This window comes from Berghia stephanieae, chromosome 5 (assembly GCF_034508935.2).
Source record: "Berghia stephanieae isolate SIO BIC M18660-M18661 chromosome 5, UCSD_Bste_1.3, whole genome shotgun sequence".
NCBI classification, from domain to species: Eukaryota; Metazoa; Mollusca; class Gastropoda; order Nudibranchia; family Aeolidiidae; genus Berghia; species Berghia stephanieae.
The window spans coordinates 33,094,715-33,111,563 of record NC_088364.1 but is presented as its reverse complement, the minus strand read 5'-3'; the positions used below and the strand labels follow the sequence as shown (position 1 = coordinate 33,111,563).

Here is a 16,849-nt window from a genome sequence, read left to right as displayed (position 1 = left end):
ATCAAGGGGAACTACTCTAATTCACGGCGCGAGTTTTGTTTACTGTTTCGAACCATCGTGAACTACATTCGTTAGCTACGTGAGGAGAGCTTGTTGCTGTTTACTCTTCTGTTTGCTCGGAGAATACTGAATACGAGAATACGTTTGATTAATAGTACTAAAATATTGGATTAGAAATAGATTGATTTTCAATATTTAAAATATTTAGACGTATTCTTGTCTTATAACAATAAACTGTTTTAGTTTTACGATTACGATAGGGGGCCTTGTACTTGTTCTTAGTCTTAGTGAGTCTTTCATAGTACCTGGATACCTCTGTATAGAGCTTTTAGACTTGGTGTAGTCTCCTTCGCTCCTCCTCATCTATTAATGATTGGACCAATTTTTATAATTGAACTTGTTTCCTAGGGTGTTGCTTATTATTATCTCCAACTCTGCTTTGAATTTATTCAAATGTTTTGCTGATACTGTGGTTTCTTGCAGTTTATTATTCCAGTTATTTACAATTCTAGATGAAAAAAAGTTCCTTCTCATTTGTTTTAAAACGTTCTTTTTTCAGTTTCTTCCTGTTTCCTCGTGTCTGAATGTTCTTGTTTGGTTTAAGGAATACTGCCTCTACCCTGTCTATTCCCTTTACTATTTTATATGTTTGGATCATATCTCCCCTTCTTCTCCTATGTAATCTAAGGTCGGGAGATTTAATTCTTTCAATCTCTCACAGTAGGTTTTGTCTTTCAGGTGTGTGATAAGTTTTGTTGCTCTCCTTTGCACTCTTTCCAAACAGTCTTTGTCTCCCTCAAACTTCGGATACCATATGCAGTTAGCATATTCCAGCTTTGATCTAACCATAGTCTTGTAGATGGTAGTCATGTGTTTTGTTTTCAGATTCTTGAAATTTCTTTTCACTATTCCGAGTGTTTTACTAGCCTTAGATTGAACATCTTGAATTTGCTTCTTGAAGTTTAGCTTCCTATCAATAAATACTCCTAGGTCTTTTTCCCCATTGGATTTCTGCAGGGGTTTTTCTTTCATTATATAGTTTGCTTCTCTGTTGTTTTTTCCTAGGTGAAGAACTGCACATTTATCTACATTGAACTCCATCTGCCATATTTCGGACCATTCTTCAAGCTTTTTCAAATCTTGTTGTAAGGTGTTTCTTTCTTCTTCTGTATTAGCTACTCCATAGAGCTTAGTAACCTAGTATCATCGGCAAAGATTTTACATTTAGATGATAGATTGTCTGGCAAGTCATTGATTTAAATCAGGAAGAGAACTGGTCCCAGTACACTTCCTTGTGGAACTCCACTTGTTACCAGTCTTTCCGTTGATGCTGTTCCATTCACTATCACTTTTTGTCTTCTATCTTTGAGGAAATCTCGGACCCATTTGACTGTCTGATCATTAATTTGATACTGTTCCAATTTCCTGATTAGGCGCCAGTGTGGAACTTTGTCAAATGCCTTTCTGAAGTCGAGGTATATGACATCTAAATTGTTGCCTAATTCCAGGTCTCTCATCCAGTCATCCATTGTTTCAAGTAGGTTTGTTACTGTAGACCTTGCCGCCATGAAACCATGTTGATCTTTGCTGAATAGTTTGTTCTTGGTCATATGATCAACCATTTCTTCTCTAATCAGCTGTTCCATGAGCTTGCAGACGACAGATGTCAGGCTCACTGGTCTGTAGTTTTCTGTATTTTTTCTGTCTCCCTTCTTGAATATGGCTGTGATGTTAGCTTCTTTCCATTCCCTTGGTAGTCTTCCTTCTTTCATCGACTAGTTAAATATCTTGGTTAGGGGTTCTACTAGCTGCTCTGCTAAGTTTTTTAGGATGTAAGGATGAAGTTTGTCAGGTCCAGGTGATTTACTCTCCTTTAGGTTTTGTAGTCTCTTCATTACTCTCTCTTCAGTAATCGGCCATTGTGTAGTATCTATATTACTTCTTTTAGCAATATCTGGCAAGTTTTTCTGGTTCTCCACTGTAAAGACACTTGCAAAGAAGAGATTTAGCACTTCTGCCTTGTCTTCATCTTCAGATGCCCAAGTGCCATCTTCTTTTTTTATGTCACAGGTTCCCTGTCTTGTCTTCATTTTACTGTTTACATAACTCCAGAATACTTTAGGATTTTCTTTCGTTTCCTCTGCTATCTTGTTCTCATACTTTTGATGCGCTTGTCAGACTATTTTAGTAGTTGCGTTTCTCACTCTTTTGTATTTGTCCCAATCCTCTTCCTTTTTGCTTCTAGAGTATCATCTATTTACTGCCTTCTTCTTCCGTAATGCCTCTCTCACTTCCTGCGTCATCCAAGGTGGATTTCTTCTCCCAACCCGGTTCCCTCTGCTTTTCGGGTGTTTTTCTCGAAGCATTGGTTAAGTACTCTGGTAAATCTACTCCAGTTGTTTCCTACCGTGTCCTCGATTAGTATTTCCTCCCATTTGATATGCCCCAGTTCCTCTTTCATACTCTCTAGATCAGCCTTCCTATATCTGAGTGTCAGTTTTTCATCTACAGTCTCTGATGTCGCCCTCAGTTTTAGGAATATGGTCGCATGGTCGCTTTTTCCCAGTGGGTGGCTCAGTCTTAGGTCGATTATGTCATTTTCTTCCTCCATCAATATCAAGTCCAATACGTTGGGCTTCTGGTTTTTTCTCTGTCTTGTGGGTTCTTTTATTATCTGTTGTAGGTAGCAATCTTCAATGGTTTCTATGAAACTTTCCTCCAGGCTTCCCTCTTTTGGTTCGTCCATCCCTTTCCACTCCAGTTCCGGCATGTTGAAGTCTCCCATAATAATTATCTCTGAATGCTTTTTTTGTGATGCTCTCCTTATCATCTCCAACATTCTCTCATTATTTTCTCCTGTGCTATTTGGGCTCCGATAAATCACTCCTACTAGTATCTGACTTTGTCCAGTTACTCCAATCGAGCACCAAGCGCTCTCCCTAAAGTCGTGATCTGTGAGTTCCTCTATGGGGTTAACCTTGAGGTTCTCCCTCACCAATAAGTATACTCCTCTGCCGGAAGTTTCAAAATCTCTGCTAGCTATTATAGTGTATCCCTCAATACCTAACTCTGCTATGGTTGGGTGTGTTGTTGCATTCTTTGGTTTAGCTTCTGTTATTGCTATCACATCTGGATCTTCTTCTTCTGCCATAGCCTTTAGCTCCTCTCTCTTATTCATCACACTGTCTGCGTTCGTGTACATGAACTTCAGAGTATTTTTCATATTCACGTGCTGCCCCTCCTTATCATTTACTGGTACTTCTCTTTTTTGAATTTTCTTGTTGTCTTCGAGTCCTTGCTCAGAAACATTTTGGGCAATTGGACTGACACGTTTCCAATATAGTCATTCCTCATCCCAGTCCCAGTCATTTCCTCCAACATCGCTGTCTCTCTTTCTTATTTGTTCACTAAACTTTTCCCTGAAAATGACCCTTTTCTTATATATGACCACATCTTCCCCTGCTTCTCGTCTTCTCTTCAGCTCCTCTCTTAACTCCTTGGCCTGCTCTCTTTGCATAATTGTTTGGTCAGCTCCAATATACACCTTCTGTAAGCATTCCCGTTTATGGTCTTTCAACTGTTTGCTGTTCCTAAGAGCAGTGTTACGCCGATCCGTTGACATCAGACTTATTTTCATGGGTCTTGGTCTATCTTCTCTTCTGCCCAATCTGATCACTTGCTCTATAGGGTTTAGGCTGTCTTTGTCTCCATGAACCTGCAACTCTTTGAGTACCATTTGGGCTTTTCTTATATCTTCTTTGTTGTCGCCATCTTTTGCTTCTGGTATGCCGTACATAATTACATTCTTCACTCTCTTTAGCCCTTTCATTTCTCTCTTCTTCTAGTTCCTTCTAATAGTCTTAGACTTAGACACTTCAGCTTCTTCACTTCATTCATAATCATAAAGTTAAAGTCAGATTGTGATAAAATTTTCAAACTGATTCAAAACAAGGTGGATAATGGATTGGGAGGGGACTTGGAATAACATTTGATTTGATAGCTTATTAATCGTTCCTATGCAACAACCGGTTCCAGAGTTGGCTGCAGCTATTTGGGCTCGAGTCTGAAAAGTCTCACATGGCTATTCGGACTCGAATCTGAATAGCCTGCCCTGGCAGTAAATTTCGAATTTAATTTAGTTATTGACAATTTCATACAATTGATGCAAATGGAAAAAAACAATCAATGTTATAGTAGGTACTTTGGTAAAAAATTCAAATTGGATTGAGCTCAATGACTATCTAAATCTATATCATTTTAAATTTTAAAGTGCTTTTCAAGACGATTCTAATGATACCAAAATCAGATAAGCAGAAGAAAAGTTATGTTAGTTTAAAGGCTGAAAAATGGTCTTCTATTTGCCTTTGTTATTTACTGACGGACTTTGTGACCTGAAAATTGTTGGATTTCCAGTAGTAACCACCATTTGGATTTTAAAACTGGTCTAAAATGGCCGCTAAGATTTGAGTAAGGATTTTGCTGGAACGAATTTCATGGATGTGGTATACAACTTTGCCCTGAATTTAATTTTATATAAAAGTTAAGATGTTAAATAAACGTGCCAGCATGAAATTTTTATTTACCAAGTTCTAATCTTTTAATTATCCAAAGCTAAATTATACCCTATTTTATCCATAATCAAAAGTTATACTAAATTGTCATTGATTTTAAAATAAACTACACCAAACGATAGAGTAATTTCTCCTGAAGAAAATAAGACATCAATCATTAAAATCCATCCATAAACAAATAATCTATGGAACTTTTTCTGAGACCCATCACTCAAGAGTCCAAAAAATCGGGTCACAGCCACTAGCCCATTTATCGGCTCCCTGCTGGAGGGCCAAATGGACGTTTACCAAAGTACCTACTGTTAGTGTTAGACAAGCAACAATCCTTTGACTGGATGAAATAAGGGTATTAGCTGTGTCAGTCTTATATGGGTAAAACAGAATTTCTTCTGAACTCTTCTGCTTTCTTTCAGTTCCACCCTTTTCATTCAAGTTCAAGATACTTTTCCGCATGCACATTGGAGTTTCAGTCCGAATAGCCATGGGAGACTATTCAGACTCGAGTCTGAATTGCCACTTTGTCCAGAGTTATTAAAATTTTCTCTTGAAAACATTACATGTATTTGCTTCCCAAGCAGCATCTCACTCTTTTTACTTTTATATTTATCAACTTTGACAAAGTTTCTATCTTAAGTGAAATTTCGTCTTCTTCTCCTTCACTCAGGAGGCTCACGGGACTCACTTGCCCACTGCACTCATATTATAAGATGTTTGTGCTTTCCTCTTTTCTTCTTGAGAAGTTTGTTTTCTCAACTGGGAACTTAACCTGCAACTTACACCCCCATTGTAGTTGTAGCTGCGTTCCAAGAAATGCAAGCCCATTATAGCCATGCATGATTTACATTAGCTCCCGTTGCATCCAAGGCCATCGTACGCAAGCTGTACTATATTTCTTCCCCAAGTTCTTATTTAAATAAGCCCACACAATTTTTTTGCCCTGATGGACTAAGGTAGTGTAACTAAATCCTCAGTCAATTAACTGAATTCAGCCAGTTTGTCAAATCTTTTTTAAACATAAATATAAAATTGAGAAAAGAAAGAAATATTTTCAAATCCCGCTGGATTTGAGTTTAAAGTAAGCCAGATTGAGTGAATTGTGGTATTCCAATGATCAGACTTTGTACATTTGATAACTCACAGGCTGTAAATGTATACTGATTGGCATCCCACACGGAGTATGTTTTAATTTAACGGTATTTTATGCTTTCACTTTCATAATCTTCAAAACTTAGAGAGGAACTTATTTCAGCATTCCATCATGGGCAGGAAAAGGAATGCCAGAACATCTCTAGATGTGGGAAGTAATGACAATTTAGATTTAAACAGTTGTGATGATTCAAGCAAAAAACTCAAAGTTTCACAGAGCAAGTTTGTTGGAGCACATTGTTCCATTGCAGGTATTATTCATATCCCCTCTCCTTTTCTCTCTTCCCCTTTCCCTCTCAGTCTCTCTCTCTCTCTCTTTCTCTCTCTCTCTCTCTCTCTCTCTCTCTCTCTCTCTCTCTCTCTCTCTTTCTTTCTCTCTCTCTCTCTCTCTCTCTCTTTTTTTTTTTTAATAGAGGGAGAAAGGGGTAAGTAATCCCTTTCAAATGCATAATAGTTGTTGCTTTAAAGTACAATCTTTATGAAATGTCAGCAGCTCTTGTAATGTAATCAGCATTCCTAACAACAAAATGGGATGCAATTATATGACATGGAGGTTAACTTCAAATTGCACTGCACCTCTGAGCTTGGAAGGAAATTACCAAGCTTTTGTATAAGTAAGAGAAGACAAAAGGTCGCTGCAAGGACTTGTTTAAAAATGGTCGTTATATCAGTGAGGCCCAACTTGTTCTCGGAGAGGGATCTGCCCAGAAGATGAATACATTAACAAAACTCTACATTTAGAAGGAGGTTACAGCAGAACCTGAGTGTGGCTTTTGTCAAATAATATAATTTATAATATAGTTTAATTCATCAAAAAGTGTTGTTGCCTTGATTTATTGTAATGTGTAAAAAAGGCAATATGTGCTTAGTGTTAAATATGTTGCCATTTGAATCTCAGACCTCATGTAAACAATGACAATAGGGTTCTGCTAATCAGTGGGAATAAGCAATTTTAGGTTTTCTTCCAATTCCCAATTGAGATGCTCCATTTTTGGATTTCCTCGGATTCTGCTCTCTCATTGCCAAGAAAAATCCATGGAACCATCCCCAACCGCAATTGGATTCCTCTTTCTTGAAGACATTGACCGGAAAAGATTACTTAACCCCACCTAACCTGTTGAGCGTAAAAGTTTTTTCCCCTGTGACTGGAAACCTCAATACAATGGAATCCACATTGACTCTTAAAGTCAAAGTGTGTTCTATTGATATTAGATAAAATCAACCCATCTTTGGTCCGACAGTGTTTGCTTTATCAGGATTCCACTGTTGTAGTTATTTCTGTTGAAATTTTATCCATTATAGATTATGCTGTTTGGACCAAATATTTGGTACTGAGTAATGTTCCTCCTTTCTCATTCTTTAAAATTTCCAAAGGTGGTGTGAGTAATGCTGTCACCGAGGCAGTTTCACTTGGAGCCAAAGCTTTTGCTTTGTTTGTACGAAATGGACGCTCATGGAAGTTATCTCCTTTGGCAGAAGAAGAAGCGAACAAGTTCAAAAATGCATGTAAGGTAAAGTAAGGTTTTTGATTTACTTTTTACCTAGATTTGACACAACCACGGATGGTTACCATACATTAGACTGGCAATGGCCTAAATTCTGTCTATAACTGCAAACTAATGCAGCAAAGTCCATTCAGAAAAGTGAGTGAAGCAGACATTTATTTATATGTTGATAATAAAAAGAAACGAAATGAGTTCAAACTTCAGCAGTTTGTTATTAATGGTGTTGGTTGTTGGAAGGAATGGGATAAAAAAATAAAAAAGATCATGTATTTAAGCAAACAAAAAAGTGAATTGAATTCAACATTTGAGCAGATGTCTGAGATTAGCAGGACATTGTCCTGGGTCACGAGCCAAATTGTGGTAGTGATGTCAAATGAATATAAAGTGATTGGAAAAACTGAAATATGTGAAGTGTTTGCCTCTATAATCAGAATCAAAGTTTTAGTCACTATTTTCACAATCAGTGAAATTACAATAACTCTTAGATTTTAACTTTTCCTTTTGTCTATATCCTTATGTAAGGTAATTTTCGAATCGATACATTGGTGGCAAAGAATAATATATTTCATATTATTTTCTTAAAGTTGTGATCACAAAATGAGTTATACAGACTGGATGTCTTTAAATTGAATAAAGTGTAAATTCAGTTTGTTTTTATTTCCATTAAATCCTTATAATCGCTATAAATGGAGTCTCCATTTCCACATTCTAGGAACATGGATTTCCTCCACATCTTATTTTACCACATGGTTCTTACCTGCTGAATTGTGGCTCCACTAATCCAGAAACTCTGCAGAAATCGAGAGATACCCTCATTCATGAATTGCAAAGGTGTGAAAGTCTTGGGCTGACACTGTACAATTTTCACCCAGGTTGATATTATATTTGCCTCATTCTCACTGGTTTGTGTGTGTATGTGTGTATTTTAATGATCTTCTTTTTTTTTTTTATCATTAAATAATTTTAACAAACAACCATAAAAAAATAAAGAATGATTCAATGATGTTATTTCATGTTTGAAAGTTTAGATTCCAGTAAGTTGTAGTAGTTTATTTCTGAGACTAGTTACAGGACCTTTTCATTGGAAGGGAGAAGCAGGTGGCCGGGTTAAGTTATGTTTTTGAAAAGTCAAAGAGTTACCTTTTACTTGATAGGTTTTAGACTTTGATTTGTTCTGATAAATAAACAAAAGTTAGATTATGACTTAATCTAACTTCAGAAATGTTTTTGAATGGTTGACAATAAAAAGTTGAGCTTGATCTTATATATAGCGCAATACCCAGTCAACATGCCCAAAGTGCTTTACAAAGGGTCCATGACCAACAGCAATATGTAACATGTAGAATGAAACATGATGCCTGTTAGACACCATTACTTTTTTTTTCCAACAGAGACAAAGCTGTTAACATCCAGGTACTTATTTTCCACCTGAGTACAGTGAGAGAATGTAAGTTAAGAGCCTTTTCCAAGACTCAACCATGTGCTGAGTGAGGCTCAAACCCGTGGCCTTCTGATCTGAAAGCGAGTGTCATACCAAATAAAGCTGATGAAATGATGAAAATACTTGTATAAAGAAATGTTCTTGAATGTGCGTGTGTTTTCTAAGCTTATGACTTTTGGAAAAGATCCTGATACTTATGTCAAAATCCTGATTTTTAAATTTTTTTTCACAGTCCAGTCATGATCCTTTTCTCATTCTGGACCCCTGTTTGGAACGCCTTACCACAGAGCATTCGTGAAAAAGAATCTTTGTCTATTTTTAAACATTCGCTTAGAACATATCTGTTTCATCTTTAGAAGATGGTATGAGAAGCAAGATAGGTCTGTCTGGTTTGTGTTGTGTGTGTGTGTATGCTTGTGTGTGTGAATGAGTATGTTTCAGCCAAAGTAATTTGTAATTTAAGCGCTTAGAGTCTGGTGTCTCGGAGTTATAGCGCTATATAAGTTTTCAGCATTATTATTATTATTATTAATATTATTATTATTATTATTATTATTATTATTATTATTATTATTATTATTATCATTATCATCATTATTATTATTATTATTATTATTATTATTATTATCATTATCATCATTATTATTATCATTATTATTATTAATATTATTATTATTATTATTATTATTATTATTATTATTATTTACTGGGAATTATGGTTATTAGCTTTGGAAATGTGAAGTTTTAAATTTGTTTTTCTCCAAAAGGGTCAGCTTGTGGTGAAGGCTCACTAGAAAAATGCATTGAAAGTATAGCTGAGAGCATAGATCTGGCTCATAGTAAAACGAACTTTATTAAGACAGGTAATTTTACATCTCCTATCATTTGTCCCTCTTAATGTAACAATGCTAGTAATCAAGAAGAATTAAGACAAGCTTAAATACCACAATTAATGTCTAATGGCAGAGCTGCAGGCTAGATGCCAAAAGGGCGTATTATTACTCTTTCTAAAGTCAAATAATGGTGTTTGTGCTTTTTAGTACCACATTATGCCTTTTTGTCGTCATCAGGGTCATGTGGGGGGTTTAAGCAATTTTTTCCCTCCTTCCAGAATCTCATCTTATTGAAAACTGAAGAAAGCTTTTCATCATTCATTTCCATCTTATTGTGTTCTCTGAAGCCTAACCCAGAAGCTTTATTTGGGCAGAAGTAGCCGTTACCAAATTTATTGTGAAGAGGAGTCTTCCAATATCAATTGCAGATAATTATGGTGTTATGTGTTTATGAATAATGCTTTGTTTTGCACAATTACACCTTTTTTCAGTAAAAATTACAGCTTTTCTTCAGTTGGGGTTGCCAGCACTGTAATGTTTTTTTTTTTGTTTTTTTTTTAAGTGAGCCTGTTCAATGCACTTAAATAAGAGTCCTTCTGCAGGATTATTTATTAATTATATCTTGATTGTTAAAGTCATCCTTGGCTATCGTTGTTCCATTCACTTTCAATATCGCTTTCTTCTGTCCCCCTATGGTTACCTACAGGGATTGGGTTGTGAAAGGTCTAAGTTAGGACTTATGGAAAGTCCTTTCTAATGAACCAGTGTCCTATCCAACGCTTGGCAGTCGGTTGTTCTATTTATTAAACTACACTCAGAAAAAGATTGTGAAAATGAATTTTTTTATCCTTGCATTTCTTAACTTGGAAAAGTTAAATGGTGACTTTTTTAAAAATGATATCATATCCGAGTTTTGATATGGTATAGAATGGCGCACAGTTGAGTCCTTGGAAAAGGCTCTTTACTCACACTTCTCACCATACTCAGGTGTAAAATGAGCACTTGGTCATAAACAGCGTTGCCTCTGTCAGAAAAAATTATAATATTGCCAATGTCAAGTGTTGCTTGTAAAGCACTTTGCACACGTTTCATGGATATTGCTCTGTATTAATGATCACAATCAGGGGGGGGGGGGGTTCATGCCCTTTCCACTGAAATTTACGTAACCTTTTCAAATTTTCAATTATTATGAATGCTGTACAGTGGTGAGATATAAGATGATGAAATGAGACTTTAAATAAAACAAACTCCATAATCCAATGATACAGCGTGTTTTCTACCTCTTGGTCCTACTTTTAGTGATTGAAAACATGTCGTGTCAAGGCTCAACAGTGGGTGGGAAGTTGGAAGAGCTGAAAGCAATCATTGACAAAGTAAAGGACAAATCCAGAGTGGGTGTCTGTATCGACACTTGTCATGCCTTTGCGGCTGGTAAGAAAAATGTGATGACTTTATATTATGTATTTTATTCAGTGTTGACTATTTGGTTTTATTTAACACACCTGTTTAAGTTTAGAAAATGAGAGGTTTACTACTCATCTTGAAAGGAATTATGGTAGTTTGGTTTTGTAAGTGGAAGATACAAATGGGAAATATGCACTTGCATTAAAATATTAATTCTTCACTGCAGCTGATAATATTTTTACTGCTTTTAGGTATTTCTTTCAATTTTTGTTGTTTTTGATTATATTTTGATTGAAAATTTGTTTTTGTTTTTCTGTTATCTGAAACAGGTTTTGATGTTGCGTCAGAAAAGGGCTATAAAGACTTTTGGGAAAAGTTTGATACAGTTGTAGGCAGGGAATACCTTTGCGCAATGCACTTTAATGATTCTAAAGGTAATTTACACAGATTATTGTATATTTTAGCAAAATTTTTGTGGGTTTTTTGGGTTTTTTTCAATGTACTAAAGAAACTGCTCTTTCAGTTTCAGAATTACATTGCCTCTGTTTTGAATTTTCTAATAATTTAAGAAAATCAAATTCTGATATTACCTTTAAGACAAGTCTGAAAAATAATTTCATGAGAAAACACTTCATAGTCTAACTCTTCTTCTCATTATTTCGATAAGATTATTTAGGTTATGTGAATTTGTATTATATTTATATCTATTTGTATATTTGTACCGTTGTATAGATAAGACACCTAGCTGATGAGCCAAGGATCAGGCACGGTTTGACTTATTTGTAGTAGTGGTAGTGATAGTATCATTATTGCTGTTATTATTATTATTAATATTATTATTATTATTATTATTAATATTATTTTTATTATCATTATCATTATTGTTGTGTTGTTGTTGTTTTGATGATACAGAGAAAGGTGTTAAGGAGCTTCAAGACAACCCTAGTTGATGTTCAGCTCAAGGAGGGAGCAGCTCCCTTGTGAGTCGTCCTGACAAAAAAAAAGCGAGCAGTTATTAAATGCTAAAGAGACGAGGATATACTCTGGCTCCATTGGTCGATGACCTCAAATTACTACTTTTTTTTTCAATGACACTCCTCATGTTCGACCAATTTGACTTTCATTTTAATTTGTAACAAAATTTCAGGGTCTCAATTTGCCTGTCTTCTGAAAGTTTCATGTTCATCTCATGATGCAAAGACTTTTGATGATTTAATGTAGATTTCTACTGATATTCAAATTTGCTTCATCACAGGAAAACTGGGTTGTCATCTAGATCGACATGAAAATATTGGAAAAGGTTTCATCTCCAAGACTGGATTTGCTCGCTTCATGAAAGACTCAAGGTTGAATGATATTCCCTTGATTTTGGAGACCCCACCTAATGACTACAGTTCAGAAATTAAATTGTTGTATTCTTTAGCAAAGACATGATGTTAATATACAAAATGTTATTCTGTTAATTGGAATTTTTTTAAAAAACCATTTGTGTTTCAAAATGATATACTTTTTATGAGATATTAATAACTTCTCACAAGCCCACAATACAGTAACACTTGATAATAATGAAATTTAGTCAAGACGTGTACCCAATTTTATTGACAACACTAAACAAATAGTGCTTATAAGAAAATGAACATTTTTTAATTGAGTATTTATATAAAGCAATATCCACTCAAAGCGCTTTACAAGGGGTCCCAAGCCAACATCAACGCTTAACATGTAGTTGTAGGACAAGACATGATGCCTGTTTGGTGATATTACAAATTTTTTCTGACATAGACAATGCTGTTATCGGCCAGGTACTCCTTTTACAACTGAGTATAGTGACAATGTGAATAAAGAGCCTTTTCCAAGGACTCGACTATGCACTGTTCAGTGCATGACTCAAATCCAGGACCCTCCAAGCATAAGGCGAGTGTCATGCCAGAAGAGACCACATTGCCGGGCATAAGGCACCAATATATTATTTATTTTTGACAGACACAATTCTATTTAATACCAACCTGAGACTCATTTTACACCTTTAAAAACAAAAGGAGCCCTTCTGAGCCATAAGGCTCATGGCATCGAAGTTTATCCTGGTTTATATAGTGTGAAACGGATAATAGCATTTACTTTCTACCCTTTTGAGAGGTCATTAGTCTATTTCAAAGTACACTTCCCCATAGCTAGCAGACCCAGCTACCCAATCACTGCTGGCTGCTGGGTATGCAGGGGGATTGGAAAAAAATCTCGACTTCACCCGGGATCGATCTCAGTCTCTTTGCGTGTGAAGCAAGTGCTCTCCAACTGAGCTATCGGGTCCCCAGTTTTACACCTTAGAATGTTTTTTTAAATGTGGGTAAGGAGCCAATTCCATTATTTTGATACCCAAAGCGGAATTTGAACCATTGCCATACAATTTGCAAGTGCTAGACCACAAAGTGTCATTTAAGTGCTTGAGAACCATTGATGAATGCTTATTTGATTTGGTCAACTTTACACACCAGTTCAACTGTGTCTCTCGATCCCTCTTCTCATCTGTTTTGTTGCTTTCTTTCTTCTCAATGAGCTATCTGATTTAAAAATAAAGTATGAAACCAAAAAAAATCATTTTTATTTTTAATTCACTTCAAATTGAAAAACAAGAATCTCAATCTACTATCCTTAGTGAGAGTGAGAGAATTGTATTTCACTGTTTAGATTTGAAATTCAACTTTCAGTATTCAGTTCAACCTGACAAAAAACATACCTGATAGAGATGACTGGTCACAAATTAATGAAAGGTTCTGTTTTTTTCTGGGGTTTTTTGGGGGTTTTTTGGTTTTGTTTTTGCTTTTGCTTTTTTTTTTTTTTTTGGTAATCACAGGTTTGGTAATATGATTACTAGAAAAATCTTTCTTGTTCAAATATTGACCTATATGAAATGAAGAAAAGCAATCAAAGGTAGAGTTGATACACAGTTTATGCATATTTATTTATTGAACAATAATTTGAACATTAAATTTTAAAATGCAGTGAATCCAACAAAAAATATCCATAGGTAACAGTTACTTTACATTGACGACAGTTATGTAATATATCACGGCAACTCTTTTTTGTGATGGTGATGATGATGATGATAATTATATGGTATTGATGAGTGACATGATGAAAATGATAGTGATAATGATGATGAAATGACATGTTTTAATGCTGTGCATTCTTTTAACAGGGCGAGTCGTTGTAATGATCATCTTCATTTTCAAGGTCTCGCATGACCTCTTCATAAGATGGAGGTGGGAGGTTTTCATTGTCAGTAACATTAACATCATCCTCACTGCATGAAAAAACTTCTAGGTTTAGACAACTAATAGAAGCTACTGAACCAGAAATATTTGGCATGGATTGTGTTGGAGCTGGAGATGATGTTTGTGTCTGCCTTCCATTCACTTTATCAACACCAAATTTATTAAATGCAGTGTTTGGAGGAGGTAGATTTGTTGTGCCTGCTCCTCCTCCTTCTTCTCGAAGTTCACCATTTCTGTCCAAGGTTTCATTGTTTACAATAAAAATATTTGGCTGCATCTCCACAGTTGTCAAATTATCATTTGGATATGTTAAAGTAGTCCCCAAACATGCTGCCTGTCTAACTGACTGCTGTGAACTGGAGTTCGTGTTTTCCCTTTTACTTCTTAAACATTTGCAACATTTCATGCTTCTCACACAACAGGTGCATCTTGATTTAATTCCCACAATATCTGAGATCCTTGGACGGGAATTGATTGCTTGTCTGACCGTCGATGATAGAGCTGCAGATTTTGATGCCATGTATGCTTTGAATCCTGTGTCCATTTTGATACCATAAAATGTGAAACCAGTCCACATTCCTGCCACCGCTATTGTTGCTATATAAAATCCACAACCCAGATGAACATTCTTCCGGTTGCCATCCTTTGTATAATAGTCATAATAGTTCAGACCGTAGAAGAATATTGAATTCATTATCATAGCCCCTGAAATTGAAATAATAGGAATTTGTTAGTTGTATAAGTTATGGGTTTTGCCTACATAATTATGAGAATTGTTTTACGATTATTTTTCACAATCCCGCGGACCAGTCTAGAGTAGAAAGAACATTGCTGCTTCTTCATAATATCGGTGTATCAGGGCAACCATTTTAACCATGTAGGGTACACAGTGGGCAGGGAGGTACATACCGAGTCTTCTATCCCCCTATATCTGTTTTCCAACGTGCTTTCTGTCTTTGTCTTGGAATGAGATTGCTTGGTTTTGTCCTACCCCTGGCCAGATATCCTGGCTGAGAATGAGACAGTCAAATATCTATGATATGATATAAGTCCAGATTTATGTAGGCTTTTACAGCCTTTTATCTGCTCTTGTGCATTCGTGAATGTATATAATTCAAGTCTCTCAAACTGGGCATGCCACATAGTGGAAGGAGGTGTCTGAATTTAACTTTACAAACAGTATTTTTCTGTTTCACAATGAGCATCAAGACGGCACTTGAATGCCTGCAATGAAGGGGCGTCGACAACTGTTGCAGTTGCAGGCAGGCGGTTCCATTGTCGACTACCCTAACTGAGAAAAAGTTCTGCTAAGGTTAGAGAACACCTTTCTTTGGAGAGTTTGAATCTGTGTCCTCTGGTGGTGCTGGTGGAATCAAGATTTAGAGGGCTCGTGCTAACAGTATAAATTATGTGTGTATTTGTACGCTTCAATTAGGTCTCCTCTGTCTCTCCTATACTGCATGCTAGGTATTCTTATCTCTTTTCAGTCTTTCTGTGTATTCTAGATCTTTGAATCCCGGAATGACCCGAGTTGCGCGTCTTAGAACACTTTCTATGAGGTCTTTGTTTTTCTGTAGTCGTGGTGCCCATGCTACATTGCCAAATTCCAAGTGGGACGTACAAGTGCAGTGAACAATTGTCTCATGTTATCTCTATCAAGATGAGTGAACGACCTCCTAATGAGGCCAACGATTCTGTTTGCTTTATTTACTTGGGTTTCTATGTGCTTAGAGAACTTCAGTTCCTGATCTACTAACACACCTAAATCTTTTTCCTCTTCAGTAGGCTGAAGTATGACAGTCTCGCTAGAGTCATGATTTCTCATTGTGTACTGATGGTGCGGGTTTCTATATCCCAAGTGCAAGCCATGGCACTTGTCTGCATTAAACCTAAGCTGCCATTTATCAGCCCACTGTACCAAGCTGTCAAGATCACTTTGGAGCTGAGTTATGAACTCTTCCTTGTCTACTCTAGAGAGCACCTTAGTGTCATCTGCATACATTTGGCACAGAGAGTCCACAACGTCTAGTTAGTTTTGGGGATGATATTTTTTTCCTTGTAAATCATCTCTCTGTTATGCACCGTATTATGTTTTGCATACATATTATATATTTGTAAACATGTGAGTGTATTCCTCTTAGTGGGTCCCATAGTGGGCAGGGAGGTACATGCTGTGTCTTCTATCCCCCATAACCCGTTTTCCAATTGTTTCCTGTCATTATCTTGGAATAAGATTTCATAGTTTTGTCCTGATCCTTGCCGGAGTTCCTTGGCTGGGAGGGAAACAGTCGAATGTATAGTTATAGTTTTGGGAGATGATATTTTTTTCCTTGTAAATCATCTCTCTGTTATGCATTGTATTATGTTTAGTTTACATATTATATTATATGATTGGTAAACATTTGAGTGTATTCCTTTTAGTTGGGACCTGTGCTTGTGTCTGGATGAGACTTTTAGGTGATCTCAAACTAAGTACGTTGGCGGTGTGCTCTTGGAATCTACATCTGTTGCCTATTTGAACCAATTCCCCTTTGTCTTACCTTTTCTTTTGTGCTTTAATTGTAGTTCTAGAACTTTTTACTATCCCATTTTCTTCCTTTTTACTGGCGCTGATATGACCTTAGTGTGTTGCAAGCGCATAAAACCCTTAAAAACAAACAAACAAACCTCTTAGTGG

General features: G+C 36.2%; 2 protein-coding genes across 4 annotated transcripts in view; one reads left to right on the top strand and one right to left on the bottom strand.

Annotated features, from left to right (window-relative positions):
- The first annotated feature begins 44 nt into the window (after nucleotides 1–44).
- Nucleotides 45–14,447, top strand: LOC144972785 (putative endonuclease 4). 3 transcript variants are annotated; one of them, XM_078914408.1, is made up of 8 exons: nucleotides 45–154; nucleotides 5,804–5,968; nucleotides 7,092–7,228; nucleotides 7,935–8,094; nucleotides 9,431–9,526; nucleotides 10,796–10,927; nucleotides 11,230–11,334; nucleotides 12,156–14,447. In XM_078914408.1, the coding sequence occupies exons 2-8, from the start codon at nucleotides 5,830–5,832 to the stop codon at nucleotides 12,332–12,334; spliced, it is 948 nt and encodes a 315-aa protein (XP_078770534.1). In that variant the 5' UTR covers nucleotides 45–154; nucleotides 5,804–5,829; the 3' UTR covers nucleotides 12,335–14,447. The 3 variants fall into 3 exon arrangements, with proteins under 3 accessions (XP_078770534.1, XP_078770535.1, XP_078770536.1); XM_078914409.1 differs by having other exon boundaries at nucleotides 68–154; nucleotides 5,712–5,968; nucleotides 12,156–12,372; XM_078914410.1 differs by lacking the exon at nucleotides 45–154 and having other exon boundaries at nucleotides 3,614–5,968; nucleotides 7,092–7,223; nucleotides 12,156–12,372.
- Nucleotides 13,835–16,849, bottom strand: part of LOC144972784 (uncharacterized) — a 16,256-nt gene continuing 13,241 nt past the window's right edge. Inside the window, exon 3 of the mRNA XM_078914407.1 lies at nucleotides 13,835–14,877. Within this exon, the coding sequence (XP_078770533.1) occupies nucleotides 14,090–14,877 (788 nt within the window). The 3' untranslated portion in view covers nucleotides 13,835–14,089. The remainder of the gene's footprint in view (nucleotides 14,878–16,849) is intronic.

Coding starts and splice junctions, on each gene's coding strand:
- LOC144972785 (XM_078914408.1), top strand. CDS start 5,830: ATGGGCAGGAAAAGGAATGCCAGAACATCTCTAGATGTGGGAAGTAAT. Junction 5,969..7,091: donor AGCACATTGTTCCATTGCAG/GTATTATTCATA, acceptor AAATTTCCAAAG/GTGGTGTGAGTAATGCTGTC. Junction 11,335..12,155: donor GCACTTTAATGATTCTAAAG/GTAATTTACACA, acceptor GCTTCATCACAG/GAAAACTGGGTTGTCATCTA.